At 42.8% G+C, this 19,069-nt stretch overlaps 1 protein-coding gene across 1 annotated transcript; it reads right to left on the bottom strand.

Moving 5' to 3' along the window:
• Positions 1 to 583: 583 nt before the first annotated feature.
• Positions 584 to 7,993, bottom strand: LOC137375444 (succinate receptor 1-like). Its single transcript, XM_068042676.1, has 2 exons — positions 7,875 to 7,993; positions 584 to 4,620 (listed from the first exon to the last, which is right to left on the bottom strand). Exons 1-2 carry the CDS (start codon positions 7,875 to 7,877, stop codon positions 3,643 to 3,645), a joined length of 981 nt encoding a protein of 326 aa, XP_067898777.1. The 5' UTR covers positions 7,878 to 7,993; the 3' UTR covers positions 584 to 3,642.
• Positions 7,994 to 19,069: the final 11,076 nt, after the last annotated feature.

Genomic DNA, 19,069 nt, shown 5'->3' on the forward strand with positions numbered 1-19,069 from the left:
AACAAAAAGCAAGATCTACTTACAATCAAGGAGTCTACAGTGAGCTTGAAGAACCATGCCAAAAACTGTTTAGATATTGCCTCAAACATTTCCACTTTGTTTTTCTTCTGCTCTTTTCTGTCTCTATTTGCATGTGTGTCGCGTATGCATGCCAGCGTGGGCACATCGTGCATTCATAAGCGTTAACTGAATTAGAGTTTAAGGCCAAAATTTTACGTCACCCTAGTGAACCCGATGGTGGAGGGGGGGTGGTGTGGGTGTGGGCGGGTTGGGGGCTTAAAATTGAGCGAGAGGCTCCAGGAGGCCTTCCCAACCTGCTCCTGCCTCTACACCTCTTTATGTGGGACGGGACGTTGGGGAGGGGGGGGCGAGAAACGGGCCGCCCACCCCAGGCCAATCAGTTAAGGGCCTTTGCCTGCCTCTATGGGGATTTTACCCATGGCAAGCGGGTGTCCAGGAGACGTGAAAGGCCGCCCAGTGATATCTGGCGGCCTCTCAGCGCAACGGGGTGGGGCCTGGACAAACAGACACAGGGTGCCCAATTGAAGGCCGCCCCTCACATCCCCAACCACCCCCAGGACCCGAGATGCCCCCCCCCCTTCCACCCAAACAACCATCCTTGCCTCGCCGGGGCGCAACCACTTACCCCGGCGAGGGAACCCTAACTTCTGGCTCCATGTCCTTGACTGGGCTGCAGTCCCTGCAGTGGCCACCGCTCCCAGTGATGCTGCTGGGACCAAGAGCTGCCGGCCCGATGATTGGGCCAATTAAAGCCCAGGGACCCGTAAAATGCGGGACGGATCCCCGGGCCGGACGGAAGCGGGTTTGCCACCGACTTTTAAGTCAGTGGCTAGCTCCTGTCCGCCCGATGTAAAATACAGCCCTAGCTTTAAGTTTAATTAATTTCAACTTTTCTTCTTTAAACTTAAAAAAGCCTGTTTGTGCTGGTTTCTTTGCCTTATAATTGGAAAGTGGTGAACAAGGATTCACCAAGGGGGAGCTAAAAACAGTGTGTATAAAATTAAACCCTGTTACAGTAAGACCAGTTAAAGGCTGAAAGGGAACCCTAGAACTCTTTCTCACCTGGTCGTAACAGTGTCCTCATGCACCAACACCTGGACAACATTGAGCCTTGGGCTGATAACTGGCAAGTTACATTCGGACCACACAAGTGCCAGGCAATGAATATCTCAAACAAGAGAGAATCCAACCATCTCCCTTTAACATTCAACAACATTGTTATCGCTGAATCGTCCACTCTCAACATCTTGGGGTTACTATTGACCAGAAACTGAACTGAACCAGCCATATCAATACTGTGGCTGCAAGAGCAGGTCAGAGGCTGGGAATTCTGTGATGAGTAACTCACCTCCTGACTCCCCAAAGCCTCTCCACGATTTACAAGGCACAAAACAGGAATGTGAATACTCTCCACTTGCCTGGATGGGTGCAGCTCCAACGACACTTCAAGAAGGTCGACACCATCCAGGACAAAGCAGTCCGCTTGATTGGCACCCCATCCACTGATGCACAGTGGCAGCAGTGTGTACCATGTACAAGATGCACTGGAGCAACTCACCAAGGCTCCTTAGACAGCACCTTCCAAACTCACGACCTCTACCAACTAGAAGGACAAGGGCAGTAAATGCATGGGAACACCACCACCTGCAAGTTCCCTTCCAAGCTACACACCAACCTGACCTGGAACTATATCGCCATTCCTTCACTGTCACTGGGTCAAAATCCTGGAACTTCTTTCCTAACAGCACTGTGGGAGTACCTAACCCACATAGGCTGTAGCGGTTCAAGAAGGCAGCTCACCACCACCTTCTCAAGGGCAATTAGGAATGGGCAATAAATGCTGGCCTAGCCAGCGATGCCCACATCCAATGAATGAATTAAAAAAAACTGGGTGGTGAAAGCAGAGACAATCAATGATTTCAAAAAGGAATTGTATAGGCTGTTGAAGTAAATAAACTTGCAGGGCTATGGGAATCAAGTGGGGGAGTGAGATTGACTGGATTGTTCTGTGGACAGCCAGCATAGACTTGATGGGCCGAATGGCCTCCTTCTGTGCCATAAATGACTATGAAACTAGTCACCTTTGTTTCTCAATCGATAACAAAAGCTGTGTGACAGGCTTTTGTTTTACACAAAGAATCTGAGCAGAGTCTGGGAATGTGGCTGAGATAGGGAACTTAGTGGAGAAGGGAGGACTGAACATTCATTCCCCCATTCCAAGTAAGGATAGTTCAGTCAGTTTGAGTGGCAATCTCAGAGCCAGTACTTCTTAGGTTCAAATCTTGCCCTCTGACTTTCATAATGGATGAGTGTTATATTGAAGAACATGAGGAGAAAACAGTGTGGACAGTGCTCACTCCCCTGTTGATATCTCCTGGCTGTTTATTAATGGAAACGATAAACTTGAGATCACTCAAAACTCTACTGTCTGCCTCATAACCCATACCAAGTTATATTCACTCGTCGTTCCTGTAATTGCTGACCTATCTTGACCCACGGTCTGCCAATGTCCTGAATTTAAAATCCCCTTCCTTGTTTTCAAACTCCTCCTTGGTGTTCCTTGTTCCTATCTGTGTAATCTCCTCCAGCCCTACAAACCTCTGAAAATTCTGCACGTGACCAGTTCTGCCCTCTTGCGCATTCCTGATTTTCATTGCTCCATTGTCGGCAGATGTATCTCCAGCTGCCTAGGCTCTAAGTTCTGGAATTCCTTCCTTAAACCTCTCTGTCTCTCTCCCTCTTTCCTCCTTTAAGACACCCCTGAAAACCTAGCTCTTTGGCATATCTTTTGGCCATCTGTTCAAATAGCTCTTTATGTGACTCCTGCAGAGTGCTTTGGGGAGTTTTTATCATGTGAAAGGTGCTATATAAATGCAAGTTATTGTTATGAATAGTGACCATCCAGGATGGATTATGGGCTTAGTAGAGAGCAACCAGCAGGTGTAGCTCCTTTCTGTCATTATATGGCTCTGTGATATACTGCACCATGATGCTGTCTGTAATCCTTGCAATAAATTAGAGCTACTGCATGAAATGGCCTCATGTGAAAAATAACAGGACATAACTTTAAAAAAAAACTTTGAGCCAATGCAAACATTTTTCCTTTTCCCACAGATATCAGCGGTTGGGTGTTTGGGGTGAGCCCTGAAGCTGGTACCATTGCTTTGGAAAACAACCCCTTTCAAAAGGATGGTTTTAATTGCAGTTGGGTCTTGATGACTTCCCAACTCTCGCTAGTGGTTCCAAGTGCCATGCCCTGGGACCTTGTTTTGGTTAGTATATTTAACCTAGTGAGAGTAGCCTAGGAGTAATGATTGGCCACTTGGTCAATTTCTGGGACTGTAAAAACAAAAATAGGCCTCAGCGGCACTGCTGAGCTTAAGGATGGGAATATAGCAATAGCTTCATCAGCAGAAGTTTCAGGCTTCTAAACAACTCCCTTCAGTGAAAGCAGGTATTTTGAGACAGTTCAGCATTATTAAAGGATATGATAGGCACAAACAGTTTGCATTCAGAATAACTCCTATTTCCATCCAGCCATGTTGCAAATAAATGGCTGAGAATAAAATGGCCACCGTTCATTCTTAACAAGCTATCCTTTCGTCCAAATGAAAGAAACCTTTATTTGGATTGCTCCGTTCTTGAAGATTGTGCCATCAGTCTTGGGCCAAAGAACGGCACCTTGCTGAGGAGTGTCTCTCTGAATCGGTCGCCCAGCATGAAATAGAAAATGGGGTTTATGGCAGAGCTCAGATAAGCAATGGGCCTTGTGATCGCGTAACCAGCCTTTATGCCCTTGTAGATGCATGTCGATCGCATCTTGTTGCCCATTCTGGAAGCAATGCGTATATTTCGCATGATATGGTAAGGAGTAAAGAGTACTGTGAAAAAGACTAATGCCAATATAACGAGGCGATGAGGCTTTTCAAGATTAATGTACTTCCGACGCTGGGAGCTTATTTTCCTTAAGTTGTTTGCTGTTTTAATGGAGCAGAACCCCATTATGCAGAGTGGGAGGATAAAGTCAACAATAGTGAGGAGCATGCTGTAAATCATACTGTTCCTGGCTTTACCAGAGCTGGCGTAATCGACACATACCACAGCTTGCTCGTCGTTATCTGTGACGTTCTTGGGGCCAATGAAAGTGAACATGGGTATCAGCTCCACAGTGACAAAGACCCACAAAATGAAACAGATGACAATAGCCGTCTGCTTTTTCTGGAACCAGTGGAGCTTTGTTGGGTTTCTCACCAGCAAATATCGATCGATACTGATGCAGGTCAGGTAGAGGACACTCAGGTAAAGGTTACAGTTGAGGAAATAGCGATTAAACTTACAACACAAGTCGCTGTAGAACCATTTGCTGTCATTTGCATACTGGTCAACAAACATTGGAAGTGTGCAAATAAAAAAGAGATCTGTGACGGAGAGGAAGAAGAGATAGATGTTGCTGCATTTCCATTCCTTCAGGCAAAAGACATAACCGCTTATCACAGTGAGGTTTCCTATGACCCCCACTATGAACTCAATGCTGTACATTGGTGTGAGGTAGTACTTTTCCACATGAGGATTAATATCAACGCAAGTCTCGTTCGTTCCCTGGAAATTACAAACAAGTAACAGTTAGCTGAAAGAGGTACATAGAGACACGTGATTAAAATACATCAAAGAACTGTCGCAAAAGATGGGTAGCTAGCATGTCATCGAGTCAGAAGTTCCGAGTGCAGTACTGAGAGAGTGCTGAATTATCCAGGAAAAGTGGCAGCCAATTTGTGCTTACAAGATCTCATAAACAGCTGTGTGATAACGACCAGAAAATTTGCTTTTTTAATGATGTTGGTTGAGGGATAAATATTGGCCGGGGCATCAGGAAGAACTGCTCTGCTGTTCTTTGTGATATATCGATGGGATCTTTGGATGTAAAAGGGCAGAAGGGGGCCTTGGTTTAATGTCTCATCCAAAAAGACATTGAAAAGATGATTCAAGTGTTCATACCGTATCAGACAGCATAATTTTTAAGCTTAAGTTTTGATCCTAGTTCAGTAACATTCTCTCAAGAAATATAGTTTTATCAATTATCAGCATAAAACAATGGAGCCTAGGATGATTGAACTTAATAAACAAATCTCAAACTCTCTCCCTCAAAAAGCTGTTGAGGCTGGGGGTCAATTGAAAATTGTCAGAATTGAGATTGATAGATTTTTGTTAGTCAAGAGGTACAGATCGGTCATGATGTCACTGAGTGGCAGAACAGGCTCAAGGGGCTGAATGGACTACTCCCATTCCTCTGGCCTCATCTATCTGTGTTGTCTGGGGGATCTAGAGAACCATTGAGTTGTTTGCGTGATGTAATAATCCTTCAAAAAGCAGCCTGCATGTAGGGGGAAAATTGTGGCCGATGCAGCTAAATAAATATACACATATATTCAAGATGAAAGTGTAGCCACATATTGTTACAAAATGGAGTATTTACCCAAGACATTTTGGGACAAGTTAGTTAGTTTGCAACCTTGATCATGGTACTGCTTAGCACAGGCAATTAGCCTGACCAAGGAAGGTCCCCCATATCAGTGCATAAGACAGCTGCTCTGTCTAATTGCGGACTACACAAAACAACTAGGAATGCAGACCTGCTGGAGGTAGAAGGATTCATTGTGAAGACTCAAGAATTGTTGATAAGCGGGTTTGGTAAACAAGCTGAGATAATCAGGGGCATACCATGAGCTATCCCCACAACCACTGATGCATAATTAATAATTTTATTGGTAATGAATGTAATGTATGTAATCAATAACCGTTATGATTGGATTGTGTGCAGCCGGGATGGGCTGAGTAACTGCATATTTGTTGTGGATTTTCCTTTGTTTAGTGAAAAAGCACATGGTAAGCCCAGCGTCTTACTCCCCACCAGTGTAAAATAAACCTTTTGATGATTGGAACAGACCTGAGCATCGAGTGGTTAATTTTCGTCAATTCTATTCTAACACTGCAGAAAATGGAAATGAAAGCCAACTTCTTTTATCAAGCCAGGAATGACCTACTGTACAACAGTATATTTCACAATTTCTGACTTGAGAGTCACCCATTTCCAAATCCTTGGACCCCACTAACCTTCCCCCATCCAGTTCTCATAAACATCTAGAACACATTCCAGAGCTCACTGATCCCAAGACTGACTCCTTGCCCCAAGCATCCGTCGTCTCCCGGCCCAACGCTCTCAGATCTTCCAGTTTCCAGGAACCCTTCCCCTGTGGCTCCGGAACATCAATGCTCATGTGCTAGTTTGCTCTTCCAGCTGCTGTGCATGCCTAGTAATTTATGGTGGGTTATTTATTTGTGATTATCAGAATACATTTTGCAGATCAATTCGCTTTTTTCACCGGTGTCCTGGCCAACTTATTCCTTAAAGAAACATCATGAAAACAGATTGGTCAGTCAATATCACATTGCTGTTTGTGGAAGCTTGCTGTGTGCAAACTGGCTACTGTGTTTCCTAAACGACAACAGTGACTACACTTCAAAAGTGCTTCATTGGCTTTAAAGCAATGTGGGAGGTCCTGAGGTCATGAAAGGCACTATAGAAATGGAAATCCTTTATCCTTAACGCTTAAAGAATGTGAATGTTAAAAAAAATTCAACTAAATTATTAATTTCTATAATTTCATTTCTTTGCTTTAAGATTTTTATTTATTGGAGTTATAGATTTTTGACTAATTAATTGACAATTTTCAGCACAAATTAGGTGATCCATGTATTAAAATCATTGGTGGGGGTAAACGGTTTTGCCACAACCAGATGGTGGAAGTACTCCACTCAATAGAGTTTGCCAGACTGGTACCTCCATAGATAAATATTTCAAACAAGTTAAGTTTTTGCCTTAGAATTGCAAAACCTGCAAATGCTGGAAATCTGCAGGACTTAACATATAAAAATATATTAATAAGCTCTTTGAGAAATATCTCAACTAATATCCTATCTTCTTCCTTTAGAACCTCCAGTGCATTTTCTGCATTCATACAAGTTTCCCTCTTAGACTTTCATTACCAGTTTTGCATTTACATTAATAGAAACTGGAAGATGGTCAAACCTGTTAAAGGTAAATGTGACGACAATTCTGTACCAACAATGTTAAATATATTTCCTTCCACAAAAGGGTGAGGCTTTGATTCTGAGCATTAGGTGAGTTTTCAGCCAGAGGCATCTGTAACAAAGACTGGGCTAATAATCCAAACAACACATGAAACTTAGAAGTTTGAGAATTTGAATGTAAAAATTAAAATCTGACATCAGATTCTCATCAACTGGTTTATCAGTGTCCTTTAGGGAAGGAAACCTGCTGTCCCTACCCAGTCTGGTATCCAGACTGATTCCAATGTGGTTGACTCCTAACTGACATCTGAAGGGGCTTAGCAAGCCACTCAATCAGGACAACTAGGGATGGACAATAAATGGTGGCCTCGCCAGCAATGTCCATATTCCGAGGATGAATAATTTTTAAACAGCACCTCTTGAAAGTGAACTAGGAACACAGAAAACTAGAGGAAAAATACACTAAGGGACTAAGGTGAAACATGAAAACATAAAAATGCTCTAATAATTATTTCAGCAAAGATTACTTAATTCTGCTTCAAACATTTTGTGTAGTTCCAACTGAGAATGATGTAGCTCTTGAATCAATCAATTGGTGGGCTTTAATAGATTGTAATTTCTGGGACCAGCTATGCTGGATTGTACAGTCTATTGCTGGTCTATATTCTCCTGTGCCTCCATAAAAATATTTCAAATCTACCTTTCCTCAGGTGCCTCAACAAACTGGAGAGCCCTAAAAAGAGGAAACACAAGAATACACTTACCATAACTCTGGCTCGAAGGTTTGTGGCTCTGGGAATATTTGCAAGGCCGCCAGACAAACATGTGCTTCCTTTGATTGCCACAGTTCTGTAATTAATGTTCTAATGCTGAGCGACCCACAGATATGCGCACTGAACATAAACATCATCAGGCTTCCATCTGCTTGTGTTAATGACTTTTGATTGGAGCTGTTATTTAGCCAATCAAAATCTGCATTTTTAAAATGTTGCCCCTCCTCCAATATGAGGTTGGGAGCTATGAAGAAGTAAAGGGTTTTTGAAGTTTTTTTTTAAAATAAAAGAGAACGAAGATATGTGAAAGATAGACAGCAACAGAGTGGAAGTTTCAGGCAGGAGAAGAACTTTCAGCCCATCTAGCCTACCTATCCATATGACTGCTTGAAACCCATTAAGGTATCTTGCTCTTGGATAAGAAGTAAAATTAAAAGGTTTTTTAACAATAGATAGTGAAACAATGGGAGAGTATAGGAAGAACAGGGATGAGAAAAAAGAATTCACATTTATATAGCACCTTTTGCAACCTCAGACTTCTGAATTTTTGAATCACTTACTTAAGGTAACCGTCAACTAAGCAAAGGGCTTTACAGTTAATTAAGTACTTTTGAAGTTGAGCTACTGTTGTAATGCAGGAAATACAACAGAAGCAGCAACGTGCTTTCACAACCAGATATTCTGTTTCCACATGTTGGTTGAGGGATAAATATTGGCCAGGACACCAGGCAGAATTCCCCTGCTCTTTTCTGAATATTACAATGGGATCTTTTATGTTCACCTTAGAAGGTAGATGTAGTGCTGATGCAGCATCTCATCTGAAAGATGGCACCTCTGAAGGTGCAGCACTCCCTCAGTACTGAGCTAGGAGTATCAGCCTAGATTATGTGATCAAGCCCCTTGAGTGGGACTTGAACCCACAAACGTTTGATTCAGAGGTGAGGGTCCTACCACTGAACCACGGTATGTAGTTGCATTGGTATGATATTAGCATTCATTATATGCTGTTGCACATGAAATGACAGTAGGTACCCCAGCAATAACTATTCCTTGAATCTATTCCTTCCACTGTGCTTCTGATCTTCTTTGCTAACACTTCTACCACCAATGGCTAGCTCTTCCACCTTTGTGAACTATCTGCAGATGTTCAATGCACTTTAAGGCATTACACCATTGCATGTTGAACCTGCTGTCAGTGTAACAGGTTGACGTCGCACTTTGGATGATGGATTTCCCATCGCTTCAACAGATGGGTGTTCAGCAAGAGGACTGGTTGTTCACCATCTAGGTTGATGCCATTTCATATGTGATATAACAATAAGTCTTGATTTGCAGATCCAATTGCAGATATTACATATGAAGTCTCTGTTGGAGGTGTGGCTGAAGGCACTGGTATTGCGGCGTGCTAGCTTGTCCTGTAGGGACCTGACTCTGTTCTCGTCAAATGTTGAGATTGCTTGATGACAGAGACTCCTTCATTTGGACCTGTCCATGGTTGTTTTTTTTCACATGTAGTGAGGTCCAACTTAGGCTCTGAGATTGGCTTTCAGATTTTCTTTGTCGTCGCGCTGTATACGATTAATGAACATGCTAAGGTGGTCATTTAATATGAATAAAACTGTTTGAGATCTTCAATCAACTGAACTCCACGCATTTCATTTATGTAGCATCAGACAACATAAAAAAGCTTCTCATTACATGGTGGCACCTGTGGTGAGAAGACAGAATCCAAGTTTGAAGACCAAAGGAAAACAGCTTTAAAAATACCTACAGCTAGAAGAGAGAAAGTTAAAAGAAACATTAGCCCAAACAGTGTAAAGAAAAAAAAACTCACCTCAAACTGTAGAGGACAGACCGCTGAATGAGAGACTGCAAATCAATTAATGTGATTGGGTGAGTCAGTCTGCTGTCGGTAGAGGAATTCCCGTTTTAAAATAAAAGAAGCCTTGAGGTTCTACAAAGACTGATTTCTTTTTCTCTTAAAGGTTCCCTGGGAGAGGGAAAAATACGGGAAAGACCCAATCCCTTTCATAGCCTGATCGTGCCCATTACAGGAGGCGCCCAACAGTGAAAAGCGCTGGAATCCTCCATTCACTTCGCTCACAGCTGATGCTATAAATAGAAACCATTAAATCATTTGAACACTGAAGAGCTTTCATTCACTCAGCAATAGTTTAAAAAAAACTCATAAAACCACTCCAGCGTTACGAATAGCCTCTTGAATGGCTGTATAAACAAACTAACAAAAAAGGCACTTGAAGTACCTGTGGCACGTGCTGGAAGCTAGACAAACAGGCAAGATGCCGCTGTCTATCAAATCAGTCAAGAGAGTTTTTTAAAGGGGAAACAAGTACAGAGTCTTAAAGCGAGTTCTTAAAGCAAGTTTTAAAGCAAAAGAACTGCAGGAATATGGATTTCAAGTTTCCCAACATGAACTGGAAAGCCATGGATATCCTATCTGAGTTCCAACTGTTCAAACAGACACTGCTCAAGCAGTTATGCTTCACAGACTAAGTGATGGTAGAACCAGAGAAGCAAGCTTTAAAAATAATGATAGCAATTGGAAATAAGGGATTGCACAGAATCAATACCTCTGGATTATCTAAACAAGACCAGAAAGATGTCACAAAGATATAGAAAATTCTGGAAGATTGGCACCGATTGAGAGTGAATTTTTGAATTCATTACCTGGAATTGATCTCCTACAGGCAACAGCTACAGGAATCAATAGACTAGTTTGTCAGCAGATGCCGTAGTAAGGGCAATGAATGCGATTTTTCAGAAACTGAGCTGTTGGACCAAATAATGGAGCTGGTGATCATATCAACACCCATTGAAGCATTCCAGAAAGACCTCTTAGGGAGAAAGAAAGGTCACAACATCGACGCACTGCTGGAAGATGGAAGGAAGTATGAAGCTATTGTAGTTGGACAACAGCACCTGCAAGCACTAGGTGCAACCACAGTATCGGCACCATAAACAGTGCGAAAAGAGCAAGCAAACTATGTGGTAACTGTGGTCTGTCCCACACACGGCGAAATTACCCTGCATTTCGAGACCTGTACAAGGTGTAAAAGGACACTGGGCCCACCTATGCAGGAATATTGGCTCTGAAGCCGCAGCTAGAAGCCACAGTGGGACATGAGCCAACTGAAGACAGGTGCAGCAACATGGCAACAGCAGCAAGGAAAGTGCCAGAGACCTGTGCAAATGCAAACCGATACATGAGGTCCACAGCAAAGCAGACGTGAGGCAAGACTCAGAGAGAAGTATTTCTCAGTCAGAAGACCAATGGGCATTCCATGTTGTGAACCTGACACATCATGTTGATGAAGTCCAACAATTGGAAGCTTTCACCACCATCAACATCACGTGCCCAAAGAAAGCTGGCAAACACACAGTAAGGTCAAAATTGATACTGGCGCTAGTGCAAGTATCCTACCAGTCCGAATCCTCAAAGATACGTCCCAGAGTCATTGGAGATCAATGATACAACTGACAACTGCCAAACTATCTGCGTACAATGGGTCACCCATCCCTTGCAGTGGCACATTAACAATGCACTGCGGGTATGGCTAGTCGGCATGGAAACCACAAACGTTCTATCTAGTAGACACAAGCGGACCAGCAGTGGCAGGACTGCCAGCGTGTAAGGACCTCAGCATCATAATTATCCATGAGAGCATTGCCAAGTGGAAATCTCCAAGCTCTGGAACCCGCTCACAGTCTCTGACCAGCATCAAACTGTGCAGTCTGGAAATCCAGCCACGGCAGAACATGTTGTTCCTTCACTTCTGCTCTCTAGAAACCCGCCAGCACCATAACGAGCCAGAACGGACAGGTATCTCCATGAGACCGAGTACTCTTCCCCCTACAAGTCCTCGACCTTGAGCCCCAAACTTCAGATGCGGACGATAGAGCGAAGGACACGTAATGCCTGGAAGAGGCAGAGGAGGGATGAGTTGAAGCATTGTCTATTGTCTATTGGCTTTTTGAGATGAGGTGCCAGAACTTTCCAAGAATGACAAGGCCCCAAAAGTGGTCATCTTGAAAAAAAGCAACTGTGTTTGTTTGCAGGCTGAAGACAGAGCAGATGCAGAGAGAGAGAAACTTCAGAAAGAACAGCAGCAGATGAGGGGCGAAGTCCCTGAGCAGGAGGTGTCAAACCACCAAGATGACCTTTGGACCTTTGAGCCTCTATTCTTGTAAAGTTCATAATCTCTAATCATGTGTCGATAATTTTGCTGTTATCTAATGTTATATGTTTTGCTTTTAGCATACAAAACTAATCTTTGAAAAGAAGGGGAGGTTGTGTGATTGCCTTTAAATGCAATGTACCTTTAAGATCTTAGTATACTAATGAGCCAAGTACCAGGACGCAGTCATGTGACTACATGCCAGTGTCACTCTGTAACTGTAACACCAAGAGGCATCTTCTGTATATAGATAGGTCTGCATTGTATATACTGGTTAACTGTTAATAAACCTGTTTGAGATCTTCAATCAACTGAACTCCACGCATCTCATTCACATTGCATCAGACCACACAAAGCTTCTCACTGCCATTTACACCTCCTCTGGACCCATCATTTTTTCATTATTTATCCCATTATCATCCACTTTTTCCTCATAACATCATCTCTTTTATTATTTTATCACTCTAGCCAGTTTTGATGCAAAGTTATTGACTTGTTACATTAATTCTGTTTCTCTTTTCACCTATACTGCCTGACCTGAGTGCTTCTCACATATTCTGATTTTATTTCTTGTTTCATTAAGATCATAGATGGAATGCAGGTAATACCAGCAGTATAGTGGGTGGTAGACAAACAATGAGCACTGGATTTGAAAAGAGCAATGGGGAGTCAGGGCTGAATTTGTAGTCCTGCCACTGGCAGTGGCAGCAGGCACGGAACATAGTGGACATCCCCCACGGGACCCGCGCCTCCGCAACTGCGAGCAGCCATTTTACATATTGATGGCAGCCAACCTCCCCCCCCCCCCCACCATCTCCCAAATCATGTGGTGGGGGCGGCAACAGTGACAATGTTCATGGTGTCACCTGTTGAAGGAACAGGTGCTGGTTTCATTTTTAAAAGGCTCAGCCCTGCAAACAGCACAACGTGACTCAGAGTTCACTCCTTTCCACCCCACCCATACCCATCAGAGAGCAGAGTTCACTCCTTCCCTCCCCCAAACCCATCAGAGTGCAGAGTTCACCCCTTCCCTCCCCCAAACCCAACAGAATGCAGAGTTCACCCCTCCCCCCACACACCTATCAGAGTGCAGAGTTCACCCCTTCGCTCCCCCAAACCCATCGGAGTACAGAGTTTACCCCTTCCCCCCCAACACCGATCAGAGTGCAGAGTGCACTCCTTCCCCCACACCCCACACCCATCAGAGTGCAGAGTTCACCCCTTCCCCCACACCCCACACCCATCAGGGTGCAGAGTGCACTCCTTCCCCCACACCCCACACCCATCAGAGTGCAGAGTTCACCCCTTCCCCCACACCCCACACCCATCAGGGTGCAGACTTCACCCCCTCCCCACCTCAGTGTAGCCAGTTTTCCCTAGATGGGAAAGTGAAGGCATGTGAGTGCCGCAAATCGCTCTGAATATTGCAAACTGAAAATAAGATCACTGCAGTTTGCATTTTAACTTATGCAAATATGTAATTTACATATGCTAACTCGGATCCCACTGCAGATTGGCAGAGGAGCCACCGCAGAGCTTCCCCGCCGCCAGGAAGATTGGGCATGGCAATCCCAGTGTTGATTTCTATGGTGGCTGCTGCTGCTCCAATTCTCTGCCCATTAGCTCAAATTGGAAGGAAATAAAGCCAGTAACAGGAGGTAGAAAAGTAGCAAGTGACATTAGAAGGCAGGCGAAACAAAGGCGATCATCAAGTAGGCTTAAACTGCAGAATAATGTCAAGAAGACAAGGTTAAGGGCATGCTACCTGAATGCATGCAGCATTTGCAACAAGATAGATGATTTAAAGGCCCAAATAGAGGTAAATGGGTATGATCTAATTGCCATAACAGAAACGTGGCTACAGGGTGACCAAGAATATTCAAGGATATTCGACATTTAAAAAGGACAGGCAAAAAAGAAAAGGAGGTGGTGTTGCACTGATATTAAGGAATGGGATCAGTACATTAGTAAGGGACAATCTCAGATCGGAAGAACAAAATGTAGAATCGGTTTGGGTGGAGCTAAGAAACAGCAAGGGGCAGCAAACATTGGTAGGAGTTGTTTATAGGCCACCAAACTATAGTGGTAGTGTGGGGCAGGTATTAATCAGGATATTAGAGAAGCATGTGGCATGGATAATGTAGTAATCATAGGTGACTTCAATCTGCATATGGACTGGGTAAACCTAATGAGCACTTCTGCTTTGGAGTACGCGTTTCTGAAGTGTGTTAGGGTTGGATTTCGAGAGCAGTATGTTGAGGAACCAAGTAGAGACCAGGCTATTTTAGATCTAGTTTTATGTAATGAGAAAGGGCTAATTAATAATCTTGTTGTAAAAGAACCTTTAGGGATGAGTGACCACAATATGATAGAATTTTACATTATGTTTGAAAGTGACGTAGTTCAATCTGAAGCCAGGGCGTTAAATTTGAACAAAGGAAATTATGAAGGTATGAGGGGCAAATTAGCAGAGGTGGATTAGGAAAATACATTAAAAGGTATGACAGTGCAGAGGCAATGGATAGTCTTTAACAAAATATTACATAGTTTACAGCAACTATACATACCCTCAAGGCCCAGAAACTCTCCAAAAGAAAAGGCAGTCAACTGTGGATAACAAAGGAAGTTAAGGATTGTATAAGATTAAAAGAAAAGGCCTATAAAGCTGCCAGAAATAAAAATAAACCTGAGGAATGGGAGGAATTTAAAATACAGCAAAGGAGGACAAAGAAACTGATAAAGAAAGGGAGAATAGAATATGAATGTGAGCTAGCAAAAAATATAAAAACGTCCTGTAAAAGCTTCTACAGGTACGTAAAAAGGAGCTGTTTGGCTAAAACAAATGTGGGCCCATTACTGGCAGAGTCATGAGAAATTATAATGGGAAATAGAGAAATGGCAGAGGTGCTAAATGATTACTTTGTGTCAGTCTTCACTGAGGAAGATACAAGAAATCTCCCAGAATTAGAGATCCAAGGGATTAAGGGACAATGAGGAATTGAAGGAAATTAGTATTAGTAAGAAGGTTGTATTGGAGAAATTAATGGGCTGAAGGTTGATAAGTCCCCAGGACCTGATATTCTACATCCCAGAGTGTTGAAAGAAGTAGCTATGGAGATAATGGATGCATTGGTGATCATCTTCCAAAATTCCATAGATTCTGGAATGGTTCCTGCAAATTGGAAGGTTGCAAATACCACCCCACTATTTAAGAAGGGAGGGAGAGAGAAAACAGGGAATTACAGACCTGTTAGCCTTACATCAGTCATTGGGAAAATGCTAGAATCTATTCTAATGGATGTGATAAATGGACACTTGGATAATAATGATCTGATTGGGCATAGTCAACATGGATTTATGAATGGGAAATCATGTTTGACAAACCTGTTGGAGTTTTTGAGGATGTTACTAACAGAACTGAGAAAGTGAAGTCAGTGGACATGGTATACTTTGATTTTCAGAAGGCTTTTGATAAAGTTCCCCACAGGAGGTAGGTTAGCAAAATTAAAGCACATGGGATAGGAGGTAATATACTGGCATGGATTAAGGATTGGTTAACAGACAAAAAGCAGAGAGTAGGAATAAACAGGTCATTCTCATGTTGGCAGGCTGTGACTAGTGGGGTACCGCAGGGATCAGTGCTTGGGCCCCAGCTGTTCACAATATATATCAATGATTTGGATGTGGGGACCGAATGTATTTTTTCCAAGTTTGCAGATGACACGAAACTAGATGAGAATGTGTTTGTGAGGAAGATGCAAAGCGGCCTCAAGGGGATTTGGACAGACTTAATGAGTGGGCAAGACCATGGCAGATGGAATATAATGTGTAGAAATGTGAGGTTATCCACTTTGGTAGGAGGAATAGATGTGCAGAGTATTTCTTAAATGGTATGAGATTAGAAAGTGTAGATGAACAAAGAGACCTGCTCAATAAGTCACTGAAAGCTAACATACAGGTGCAGCAAGCAATTAGGAAGACTAATGGTATGTTAACCTTTATCGCAAGAGGATTTGAGTACAGGAGTAGCGAAGTCTTGCTTCAATTGTATAGAACCTTGGTTAGACCACAGCTAGAGTACTGTGTGCAGTTTTGGTCCCCTTACCTTTGGAAGGATATTATTGCCATAGGGGAAGTGCAATGAATGTTCACCAGACTTGTTCCCGGGATGGCGGGACTGTCCTATGAAGAGAGATTGCGGAAACTGGGCCTGTATTCTCTAGAGTTTCGAAGAATGAGAGGTGATCTCATTGAAACCTACAAAATATTTAAAGGGGTAGACAGGGTAGATGCAGAAAAGATGTTTCCCTTGGTTGGGGAGTCCAGAACCAGGGGACACAATTTCAGAATAAGGGGAAGTCACTTAGGATAGAGATGAGAAGAAATTTCTTTACTCAGAGGGTTGTGAATCTTTGAAATTCTCTGCCCCAGAGGGGTGTGGAAGCTCAGTCAGTGAGTATGTTTAAAGCAGAGATTGACAAATTTCTAAATACAAATGACATAAGGGGATATGAGGATAGTGTGGGAAAAAGGCATTGAAGTGGATGATCAGCCATGATCATATTGAATGGTGGTGTAGGCTCGATGGACTGAATGGCCTATTCCTGCTCCTATGTTCCTATGCTCTCAGTGAACATTCAACGTGCAATGCACATGTAGTTGGCAATTCATAGAGAGTGGCAAATGGGTATATGGTAGATGCTGGACATGCAGTGGGTACTGGACAGACAGTAGCAATGCAGTGGGTATTGGACGTGCTGCAGCTGTTGGAACCACATTGGGTATAAAAGGAACAACTGACAGCCGTGATCTAAAATAACAGACTAGCTGCCTACAGAACTTCAGTGGGTTAGAATGGAGCTTCAAGGGCAGTGGAAACCTTACAGCTGCTGAGAATAACAGTTGGTGGGGGGAGAGTGTTTTTAGCAACAGTGTGCCACTTCCTTGAGATAAATGTGAAAAATGGCACAGGCTGTGAACTTGGCATAGTCTGTGATGCCATCCGACTGGTTTCACTGACAGTAGAGTTACATGTCCTCAGTTAAATTTGTTAGATAGAACATTTGAGTCTTTAATAACAGGATAAAAATCCACTTGTAGCATGTGCATTGACAGTTAATAGGTCAATCCCTTCTTACATCCTCTCGCTCTGAAGAGATGGATCAAAACTTTCACTTGATATTTTTATGGATCAAGGGACGAATTTCTTTGGGGGTTCTCCTGCTAGTCGACAACAATTTGCATTTATATCACACCTTTAACTTTGCAAAGGTTACAAGACACTTCATCAGAGTGTTATCAAACACAGCTTCAATCAGACATAATTGCCTTGGACACGACTGAATACAACGTTGATCTAGGCTGAGTTAACTGATATCAGTTAGAAAGAGCAGGAAGAGGGCTTGGTGATTTATCACCATTTTCCAAGACGAGGAGATGTAAAATCATCCGGAGATCCTCAGGGACTCCTTTCGGAAGTGTTTGTGTTTGGACGTGTAATGACAGAGTCAGAGATGGCAGCAAGGGGGCAACAGACTGCTGAAGCTCATGACCCTGGCTCACCATGACGACTGAAGTACCAAGGGGGATTGCTAGTGCTTGTGGAACTGCACTGTAGGATTTTTCAGCAGAGAAGGAGTAGGGGATACAATTGGAAGGGGAAAATTAATGAGATGGACAAACCAAACAGTAAAACAAGGTGTGAAAGTGTATAATTTATCGCTTCATTTAGGACACCATTATTCATGGCCAGAATGGAGATGATTCCGTAATTCCCCCATCAATCATTTCGGAGACTACATTGCTGTAAATGACTGGAATTGGTTTTACACACATAATTTGTGTGCTGCTATCCTTCACTCACTGCATTTGGTTGGAGATATCACCCTATTGTTATTCAGGAACGTTGCTGCAGTTTCAGTCATGAGTTCTGTTTGCTGCAGTTCATAGAGAATCTTTATAAATAGACTCTGTAGATTGATTGTTGTAGTGTGCAGTTTAAACAGACTGTTTGCGAAGACATTTTGTTCTCAAATAGACTGCTTTTTATGAGTCTTGCTGTGAGGCTCGCAAAACCCCACCTCCAACTTATTGTCTGACACCACGGTTTCAGTAGACACACTGATCATTTATCTACAGGCATTAACTCTACAATAAAAATAAGAGACACAGTTAAGTTTTTATGTGAAATCTTTTCCAATTGGAGATCTGATCTTGTTACTCAGTACATGTTGTTGGGGCAGATGTTTCCAATGATCTGCATGCTCTTTGAGGGATGCATGCGGTTTACTTTGTGGAACAGAGAATCTGGGGGTGTCTGATAATTTGCTGACATTTTAACACCCTGGGGAAAGTAAGAAACCTCAAAGCTTAATTATTTCATCATTGAAATTCCTCCCACAAAGTCCCAGAATTGAGTCCAATGTGGGCTGTGCCTTTTCTAAATTGTGTGACAGCTTCTACCTGGTGTTTTGGGTTAAGTGCATGTCTTTGTGAGTCACTTTCCCAAAACCAAGATCCAAATTACAATATTGGTGTAGGAACTTGGACTAAGGTGCTCAATCCTCTACATCTGAATTGTGAAGAGACACGGGTAGAAGAGGGATAATATGTAGTTAATGAACAGCAGAAGTTTTATTTCATGTATTTTCCTTCTCCACTGAAAGGTTAAAGTAGGCATCCCAAGGCAGATTACACCTATATGCAATTATGCTCCAGACCCCAAGTGAACTCATACTTAAGGCAAACAAAAGCAAAATACGGCAGATACTGGAAATCGGAAACAACAACAGCAAATGCTGGAAATACTCAGCAGGTTAGGCAGCATTTGTGCAGGGAGAAATGTAGAATATTTCTTAAATGGTGAGAGATTGGGAGGTGTTCATGTCCAAAGGGACCTGGGTGTCCTTGTTCATAAGTCACTAAAAGCCAATATGAAGGTGCAGCAAGCAATTAGGAAGACAAATGGTATGTTGGCCTTTATTGCAAGAG

The sequence above is a fragment of the Heterodontus francisci genome, chromosome 11 (genome assembly GCF_036365525.1).
Source record: "Heterodontus francisci isolate sHetFra1 chromosome 11, sHetFra1.hap1, whole genome shotgun sequence".
Classification (NCBI taxonomy): Eukaryota; Metazoa; Chordata; class Chondrichthyes; order Heterodontiformes; family Heterodontidae; genus Heterodontus; species Heterodontus francisci.